At 36.9% G+C, this 10579-nt stretch overlaps 1 protein-coding gene across 1 annotated transcript; it reads left to right on the top strand.

Moving 5' to 3' along the window:
- Positions 1–2440: 2440 nt before the first annotated feature.
- chsy3 (chondroitin sulfate synthase 3) lies at positions 2441–8914 on the top strand. The gene is made up of 2 exons (XM_052567027.1): positions 2441–3595; positions 8309–8914. The coding sequence occupies exons 1-2, from the start codon at positions 2998–3000 to the stop codon at positions 8629–8631; spliced, it is 921 nt and encodes a 306-aa protein (XP_052422987.1). The 5' UTR covers positions 2441–2997; the 3' UTR covers positions 8632–8914.
- Positions 8915–10579: the final 1665 nt, after the last annotated feature.

The raw sequence follows: 10579 nt of genomic DNA, 5'->3' as shown, positions 1-10579 counted from the left end.
AAATGCAGTCATGTTCCTTCTGTGTGTGTCGGCGAGAACCGAGCACAATCCAACACTTTTTTTTAGAAAAGCATAAGCAGCAATGCAGAACTATCTAAAACAGTTTGGAGATTAAAATAATTGTGAAATAGATCAAAAAGAATAAACAGATGTTTTAAATAAAACAACAACAAAAAAAACTGGATGACATTAAGTTCAGGCAGAAATGTATTTTTGCGATGGAAATTTTTTTCTAAATAGAGATGATACTTCAAGGAAATATTGCAAAATGTTGTACATTTTGTTATGTGGAATTGTTTAAATCTTGTAGTATTACAATTAACCCTGCATTTGTGCCCTGCTCACCCTGTACACGAGAAATGCTTTTTACAAACCGTTTCCTGAACGAAAACAGTGCGGAGTTCAAACAGACAATAGAAAAGAATGAAAATGGCCTAACTGAAACAGTTTTCGTAACATTTGAATTTTCTGGTGTATGCAATCTCATGCAAAATAAAGTGTATTGACATGAGCATGTTTTTTTCTCTTTAATAATGAGGACTGATTGAACATTTTAATGACATTGCTCTGAGACGCTTCAAAACACGCAACACATGAGGACTTAATTGCAATTCGAAAATCACACTTAGGATATTGCTTAATATTAGGATATTATTTAATGTTGGTAGGCTATATCGTGCAGCCCTAGACTGAACTGTGTGAGTGTTTGCGTCACTGAAACGCAAATTCAGCTGCAGTCAAGTGACTTTGTGCAACCCACAGTTTGAAAACCCCTGTCATAACAGGATCTATCACAACATTTTATGTGTCCGTGATACATGTGATGCAAATGTAGATCTCACCTTAAATGTCCTGTTGCAACCAAATGGGCACCGGATCTCCAGACCTGACTGAATATGGCTCTTTAAATGAGAGAAAAGCTGTGTTAGGGACCCACATTTAACTTCACAAAAGTTTACATGGCATTTAAATGTTTAAATCACACATCTGTGCTGTGCCTGATGCTCTTTAGCAGCAGATTGGTGATGTTCCCTGTGATTTCTGTATATGTGGGACTTCAATGAAGAAAACTTAGTGAAAATATGTGGGCAATCAGGTACAGCACATCTAAAACCTGATTTAGGCACATTTCTATGCAATTTCACATGCTGCACAAAACTCAGGATTGTACTGTTCTCAATATTACAAAAGTGACAAACATTTTCAACTTTAAAAAATATAAACTTCACAAGCTAACAAATGGACAGCAATAAAGCATGTGCACTGCAAACTAACGTTAACGGCTTGGCAGTCAAGTTAAACACTATTTAACTGCATAAAACCAACACAATCAAGTTAAAAGCTTTTACATGTCTACTACCAACAACAATGTAAAATAATTTTATACCGAGCAGTTATCAAAAATGTTATAGTAAAATAACAGCCAGGCCACACTTTAATGGTGAAGATAGACAGCTAATCGTTAATCTGTGACGACTCATCAAGAAAATTGTAGATGTAACACACCTCGACTCGCTTTCATTAGAGATCCTCCTCCTCCAGAGTCCGGTAACTTTAGAGCACGAGGTGAGCGCGAAAATTGAGTGCTGGTGATGATGAGGCAAGCAGGTGGAAAGTCCCAGCTTCTCCTTTTTTGGTGTTTATTGGCGGTTGGCAACCTAGTTTATTGGTGCATTATCGCCACCAACTGGAATTGAATATGGATCAAATTGTTTGCTTTTATAATTTATACAAATTTAAATAAACATAAAAACCAAACAATGGAAAGTCCCAACTCCCAAGATGTCCACTGAAGATGACGAAAACTTTTGCAACTGTTTTTTGTTCTTCTTAAAAAATCATTTACTGCAGGAACATGCAATAACAGTGATCTACCTAAAAAAAAAAAAAAAAAAACAGTATCTTATTGGACCTCTAAAATTCACAGCGATTATGTATGCTCCCACATGGCAAAATACAGTAATGCTGTAAAATTAAAAACACAGTAGTCTATTGTAAATATATCCTGTAAAAACTACAGCAATTTATAACAGATATCACAGAATTTGTAATGGTTTTAATGGTTATAATGGGACTTGTATCGGTTTAAATGGAAACTAAAATGGTCCCTGTGGGTTTTCACTGATAATTGGAAATTCTCTTTTCAGCAGGGCTGGCAACTGTCATTGCCTAAATGTTCTAACCTAGTCATGCGGTGCAATGAGTCAAATGTGATTTGTTGGTGATATCTGTCAAAGAGCAGATGGTGTTCATATTTTTTTTAAACATCACTCACAATGCTTTAATTTGTCAATGATTTCCTGGGTACTCTTGGCCAGCTGTCTGATGTGTTAAATATCCAGAGTCAATACACCAATGAAGCCGCCAGAGCAATAGAATTCTTGCCTTGTCAGTTTGAAAAGTGAAAGCGCAGCTGCTTCGCTCCGCCCCGTGACTGGGGCGAAGCAAAGAGCGTTTGTCCCTTTGCATCAGCACTCTCAGAGGCTTAAAACCAGAGAAGCGAGAATGCTTGAAAGACAAGGGGATAAAGTTCCATTTCCTCCCGTAAAATTGTGTGGAAATTAGCGAGTCTTTAGAGACTAAAGCGACTGAATAAGAAGGGAGGGTTTTGTGGATGGAGTATATCTTTGTAGCGAGGAGAGGAAAGCATTGTCCTCAGTGGAGTATGGCACAACGCGAGCCTTCTTTGCATGGAAAGGAAGCGTCAACTTTATATACGTTTCAGCGTGAAGCGTTTTCACTTCGTTAATGTGGATTGGACGCGCCCTTGCTAGCGAAAAAGCAAGACAGAAGTGACCAGCAAGGACCGGGACAACACTCGTCTTCAGGTCGCGCAACGTGTACGCGAAAGTACTTTGCAGATGTTAGATAATAACGGTAATCTTTATATATATATATTTGTATAGAGAGAGAGAGAGACAGAGACCATTTGAATCCAGCATGCACAACTGTTTGAGGGATTGATGTGTATGAGTGATTTGTTGTTCTGACTGCGCGATGGCCCTCAGGTCCAGAAGACCTTTGGTGAGCGTCATCGTTGGGGTTTTTCTTGGCTTCACAGCCGCATCGTGGCTGGTTGTGCCCAGAGTTGTGAAGATCAGTGTGAAGAACAGAAGGTCTTCAGTGTGTACATACTACAGTAGCGACAGGGCTCAGGCTAAAGTTTCAGGCACCGCCCACAGTACCTCATCTACCATTGGCAGACAGAAGCATCTGCAGCCACTCTTCTCCAGCCAGGAAGGCAGTGATGAAGGTGAACAGGAGCCTTATGGGACAGGGAACAGTAGTGGTCCTGTACCTCCTGCTAGATTCTTGTATGTGGGGGTCATGACAGCTCAGAAGTATCTGGCCTCCAGGGCTGTGGCTGCCTACAGGACATGGGCCTCCAACATCCCTGGGCGGGTTGAGTTCTTCTCCAGTGAGGGCTCTGAGAAGGTCTCCCTGCCAATTCCAATGCCTGTCATTCCTCTGGCAGGTGTCGATGATTCATACCCTCCGCAGAAGAAATCTTTCATGATGCTGAAGTACATGCATGACCATTATTTGGATAAATACGAGTGGTTTATGCGGGCTGATGATGATGTCTACATTAGAGGTGAATAATAGGGGTATGATTTAAAAGGGGACATTGTTGAAATATTCTGATGAATAGTAGACCTTGAAAAATAATTATATGACCAGCAGCTTTTGAAATATTGGCAATAAGTTAAACTGCCTTTTCCTTCAAAATTTGAGAAAGTACAAAGTTTTGGAAGCCTGTTGAAGGACCATAAAAATGTTTTGATTTTTTTTTTTTTTTTTGCTTTATGAATTTTATGAATGCGTTTGAATTGTGCATGTTATTTTAATGAAAGTTGAGCTTCCACAATTTACTTATTAGTCAAGTCAAGTTAAGTCACCTTTATTTATATAGCGCATAAAACAAAATACACTGTGTCAAAGCAATTGAACAACATTCATTAGAAGAACAGTGTGTCAATAATGCAAAATGATTGTTAAAGGCAGTTCATCATTGAATTCAGTGATGTCATCTCTGTTCAGTTAAATAGTGTCTGTGCATTTATTTGCAATCAAGTCAAAGATATCGCTGTAGATGAAGTGACCCCAACTAAGCAAGCCAGAGGCGACAGCAGCAAGGAACCGAAACTCCATCGGTAACAATGCAACTGAACAGTATTAAGTAGTAATATAAAATGTGTCAATAAAGCAAAAAGGCAGTTCATCATTGAATTCAATTATATCATCACCAGCTCAGTTCAGTTTAAATAGTATCTGTGCAATCAGGTCAATTAAAATGTGTGTCCCCAACTAAGCAAGCCAATGACAGCAAGCATCCAAACATTTTACAATAGTTTTTTTTTTTGGTTATTCTCGTTTGATTCAGTAGCCTAACAGTAAACTTTATGACTCTAAACACTTAATTTAAATACCGGTAAATATTTTATATATGTGTAATGACCCTAGTAAAAAACATAATTGATTCAAAATACATTTATTTCATACTAAGTATACTTCAAATCTATTAACATATTTATTGACATATTTTATTTGGAGTATTTTGTCATCGCATAGTGCACATAGTGGCTCAGTGGTAGAGCATTGCATTAGCAGTGCAAAAGGTTGTGGGTTCAATTCCCGGGGAACACACATGGTTAAAAAAAATGCATAGCCTGAATGCCCTGTAAGTTGCTTTTAAGTGTCTGCCAAATGCATAAATGTAATGTAAATATAGTTATATAGTCCACAATCAAATATACCAGCAGTTATATAGTTGGATTTTAGTACTACTTTAGCACTATTAAATTTAATCATTTATTTGTTCCAATTTAGCAGACTTTAAGTATATCAAATTACTGTACAAAAAAGTACAATTGCAGGCTATTTTTATTAAAGCAACACTATGGCTGTGTTCGAAATGGCTTACTGCCCAGTACACAGTGTATACTGGCTAAAATTTTTAAAGAATAGTCTGTGAAACAGTATACACTAAGCAACAAATGTTTCAGAGTTGTGTGCTAATGTGTTGTCACATGACATGAGTTTGTTACCTCACAAGTAAATGTACTAACCATTTTTTTTTTTACAAATACTTTAATTAAGCATTTAATTAAATACTACATAATTATTAAATAAATATTTAATTATTACATAATAGTAAACAATGCTATATTTTCCAATTGAACTCATTACATAATTAATGGACTTTAAATACTGAGCAGAACTAATAATAATTGTGTAAATAGTAGGTAGGTGGTCAATATTTATATTTCAGTACTGTAGTACATTATAAAACAGTATGCAATAACATAGTGTGTTTAAATTATCATACTTTAAAATATCATTAAATGAATGCAAAATTATTGGGACAATTTAATCTCCCTATACCCATACTGCTAACCACCTAATAACACTGTATTATTAATTAGATGTTTTATTCCAATTTTCTAATATTTATTTTATTTATATAGAAAATAAGTGACTTTCTGGTCTGATATGTGGTGGGAAATTGAGTAGCCTAGAACAAGTTTTGGTAAAGGGCAGCCTCGAACTCGGGTCAATTGTGTAAAAATCATTCATTATCCATCTTTTATCCACTGCACTACTGATATAACAGATCAGGGGGCATCTTTTGCAGTGCTTTTTATAATAGCCATGCATTGGTGATCAGAGTTATTGTAAATAGTCTCTGCCAACAAATTATTTATATATTATATTACTTTTAATTATATTTTTATCATTCAATATCTTTAAAATAATCTGTACTGTATAAATAGCTATAGAGATCAAGGTGACTTCATTTGACTTGATCGGAAATGTGCTGTAGAGATTAAAGAACCATTTATGTCCTACTTACGATATTGTTTTTAGATACACAGCGATAGTTTGTAGTTTACAGTAACATGTATGTATAAAAGTGTTTTATAATTACCATTCCCTGCCTCCAGTTTACTCACGTGTTTGAAGATGAAACATTACATGGGGTGTGTACAGTGTCTTCAGATGCATACATCAAATTTCAGCAAATGTAGCAAGATAATCCAGGCATTCCATGCATACAGAACCTTATCTTACTATTTACAGTATACACACTGCATACTGCAATATAGTAGAATTTGTGTGGTAGAATACCATTCCGAACACAACTTCTGTACTGATTTCAGTGTACTTGAGTTATATTTAGCAGATTCTGGTAAATATAATAGGTAATCCTATTACAGAATCACAGAATCAGTATGTTTTGGCACTCTAGAATAGACAGAAATGCACGCATCCCGCGGAAGAACATTCTAACCTCAGCTACTTCTCTAAATTCTTGTGTTACTCCGGAGCGGTGATGACCCGAACAGGCTACAATAGTCTGAATATAAGCATTTATTATAAGAGTACAATAGTGATTTGGGATAAGACAAAATAGAGGTTTGGAAGATGAATTCATGATTTTGCTCATCAATAATTGAGCAAATTTTAAACACAGAAAAAGTTACATAGTGTTGCTTTAAGCACATTAATATGTAAATGTATTTGTAGTATATTTAAGTAAATTTTAAATCCAAACAGTTTTACACAGATATGTGAAGTGAAGTGAAGTGAAGTGACATTCAGCCAAGTATGGTGACCCATACTCAGAATTTGTGCTCTGCATTTAACCCATCCGAAATGCACACACACAGAGCAGTGAACACACACACACACACATTGTGAGCACACACCCGGAGCAGTGGGCAGCCATTTATGCTGCGGCGCCCGGGGAGCAGTTGGGGGTTCGATGCCTTATATGAATAGTACTTTTAAAGAATACATTTCATGCAAAAAACACAGCACAAATCAGTATAGCAAATTATTTTCATGGAGCAGGTGAGGTACAGTAAGCTAGTGTAATGCTTATACACAGTTTGAGCTTAATATTAAGAAATGTACATTATGGAATGAAGAAATACTCCAAAATAAAAAAATGTAAATTAATTAATTACATTTTTTTTTTACATTTATATCATCAATTTTACATATCAATAGATATGTTAATATATTTGAAGTATACTTAGTATGAAATAAATGTATTTTGAAACAATTATGGCATGTTTTTTTTTTTTTTTTATGTTTTTTTATTAGGGTCATTACTAGGGGTGTCCCCGACTAAGGATTTTCATAGTCGAATCGGAATTATCGAATCTTGCTGATATTCGACTAATAGTCAAATAATATGTTTGGGGGCAGGACAAAATACATTGAGTCAAGTCAGACATTCGACAGTCAGGGAAAATGTGTAACAAATGCCTCACAGATACAAACAGGGTAAATAATGTTTTTATGTTTTGCTTAAAAGATAGTTAACACGAAACACGTCAGCGAAACCCTAACAATTCACAATTTTTACAATAGTAATGTTCTGCATGTCTGTTTAGAGCTGCGTGCGCTGAAGATGACCACCAGAGTGAGCATTTGATAGCAAGTTTTTAATCAATGGGATTAAACTCATAATTTCATGTAGAATACGCTTCATTATTTATACAACATAAAGTTAATATAAGGATTCATAGGCTATCTGCAAAAAAAGCCTGAATGCACATGAAAATATCTGCGCGGCTCTGAATGCAAACTCCTTTGGTGGACGCGTTCTTTACGAAACAATGTGCAAAAACACGGCAGCTAAACTAAAAAAAAATCACGTTATTATAATGGTGTTTTCATTATAATGGTATGGGTGTGACAGTAAAGTTATAATTATTGATATTCTGCATTGTAGTTTGACCTGCTGCTCGCACTTTGCACTGAAGATATATCACCGTAGTACTACAATGAAGCGCTTGACTCAAAATCAAATGCATCTTATATCAGGTAAATAATATATCCACGATATATATAAACCAGATGAAACGTTTTGAAATCACTTGAACCCCACCTGTTCGAAAAAAGTCATTATATAAACATATAAAATATTTATTTAAATTAAGTGTTTAGAGTCGTAAAGTTTATTGTTACTGAATCACAAAAAAAAAAAAAAAATTAGATTGTGAAATGTCTCAATGCATTACACTAATAAGTCATTTGTGAAGGCTCAACTTAAAAAAAAAATGTTCACAATGCAAAATCACAAAGCAAAAAAACTTGATCCTACAACAGGCTTCCAAAACTCTGTACTTTCTTTAATTTTGTACATTAAAATTACATTATTAAATGTCAGTACTAGTATGTGTAAGCACATTAGTCAAAAATTAGTCACCATTCAGAACTGATATAAATGGAAAAGAATTGTTTGATGTTCTCATTGTCTTAATTTAATTTTCTCGAATCGCTCTGCCTCCTGTAGGTGAGAAGTTGGAATTGTTTCTTCGCTCACTCAACAGCAGTAAACCGCTGTATCTGGGTCAGACAGGTCTTGGTACTAGAGAGGAGCTGGGTAAATTGGCCCTGGAGCCTGGAGAGAACTTCTGTATGGGTGGTCCAGGGATGATTTTTAGCCGAGAAGTTCTCCGCAGGATGGTGCCACACATCGGCTCCTGTCTGAAAGAGATGTACACTACTCATGAAGATGTGGAGATAGGACGGTGCGTCAGGCGTTTTGGAGGGACCCAGTGCGTCTGGTCATATGAGGTAATGCCGGTTAATGTCCCCCTGTGGCATTTTGGTTGAATGGGTTGAAGTGCACACTCTCAGAGGTTCAGGGTTTTTTTTTACCTCTTATTATATTCAGCTGTTTTGCTTCAAATAATAATAATAAAAAAACATTATTACATTATATTTCTTGCACCATTACATTTTAGGCACAAATATGTGCTGGTCAGGATCATGTTTGTTGTTCAGTGTTTAAATTTCATGTGACTAGATATCTTTTCTAAATCAGTTGTCAAATTAATGTCTTCCATCGGTCATTTTAGTTGACACAGTATGTACACTTAGTTCTGTGCTGCTGTGCCTTTATGTAATGGGGCAGCTGTGGCCTGGGGGGGGGGGGGGGGGAGATAATGAACAGTGCTCTCCTCCATCCTGGATTTTGGGATTTCGCCCAATCAGACACACCATTTTTCATTTGATTTAACAAATCAATTATTCATTAGATTAGATACATTAGATACGACCTAAAAGTATGTGGAGATTATCTTCCTCCTGCTAAGTTCTCTCTGAAACATTCTGCTATAGAAATGGACTCTTCTCTAATTAATTCATAGAAAAAACTTTCTTTAAATGAACACACATATACTTCAGGTCATTCTGTATGTTGTTATTGTTCTTGTATATTGTCTTTTTGTCTTATAAATTGTTTTATGCTTTCTTGTGATAGAACTACTCATTCACGTAATTTTACCTGTATGTAATCTTACCATGATTAGTATCTATGAATTTGTCTTCTGATTATCTAAACGAGAGTGTATATTATATGTTGATACTTATGCAACATATTAGTGTTCTAAGAATCCTTACTAGTTTGTATATCAACTTCTGATCCAGTTACATATGCAAATTACCAGGATTTCACACAAAGGATTGTATAACTCCACAGTATTTCCAAAATCCTGCTTGGAAAACTACCACCTTCCTCATTGGACAAGCCCTTCCTAAGAGGTGTGAACCATCTCAAAGGTCCCATACACAAATGCTTTCTTCTGTGACAACATCTGTTTTGCTGACCCGTTTTAGTTTGAAAACTCTGGGGTTGCATTTCAGTGTAAACTGACCAAAAGGGAGAATTTAAAAAACAATGGTGTGGCTGCCCACGTGATCTCTTTTCCTTTTTTGACCATTTAACCGTATCATGTCTCTTTTGAGTATGTCACTGTATTTGTTTTGGCATGACATTTTCGGCCACCATGGACGTCTTGTAATCATTTGTTACTTTGAGTTATATATCAATATATAATGTATCATTGTTGAACCTGCCAGTGACTAGCAACCTACATCTTGTTTACACTTTTACGCACATGCCCAGTGTCCATGAATGGTCATGAGACATGCATTTTCGGTTATGTAGTGTAGATAACGTCTTGGTTACGTATGTAACCCTCGTTCCCTGAAGGAGGGAACGGAGACGTTACAAATGGGATCTCGCCCGAGAGCCCAATCACCATCGAGTGGTACAAAACGAGCCAATGGTACACAAAGTACCTTGGTCTGCGGGATTTGCATCGCGAGCTCCGCCCCGCAGAGCGGGTATATAAGGAGCAACGCAAGCAACTCGCATTCAAGTCTTCGCATTCAAGTCTTCTGACCCGGCTGTTCAGCGGAACAGCGATGTGGCAAGGGGACGTAAAGTCTCCGTTCCCTCCTTCAGGGAACGAGGGTTACATACATAACCAAGACACCCTTTCAGTCGTTCACGTTCAAAGTTACGCATGGGGTCCCTCACAAAATGCCACATGGCTGTCTTCCAGCAACCCGTGTGAGTGATAGCACCCTGTCGTGAGGCCAGCATGAGTGAGGGCCTATAGCTCACACAGAATACACTGGATAGCTGACTGAGGAACTCACCTGAGGGGAATAGCACACGCATCCAGTCCGCGGAGTGGAATGGTGCAGCAAGCAGATTGACACCGAGCAGGTCCTTACTGGCCTGAAGGGGCGAGTACCCGGGAGGACACAGCTC

The sequence above is a fragment of the Carassius gibelio genome, chromosome B10 (genome assembly GCF_023724105.1).
Source record: "Carassius gibelio isolate Cgi1373 ecotype wild population from Czech Republic chromosome B10, carGib1.2-hapl.c, whole genome shotgun sequence".
Classification (NCBI taxonomy): Eukaryota; Metazoa; Chordata; class Actinopteri; order Cypriniformes; family Cyprinidae; genus Carassius; species Carassius gibelio.
This window is presented reverse-complemented; position numbering and strand designations above follow the sequence as displayed.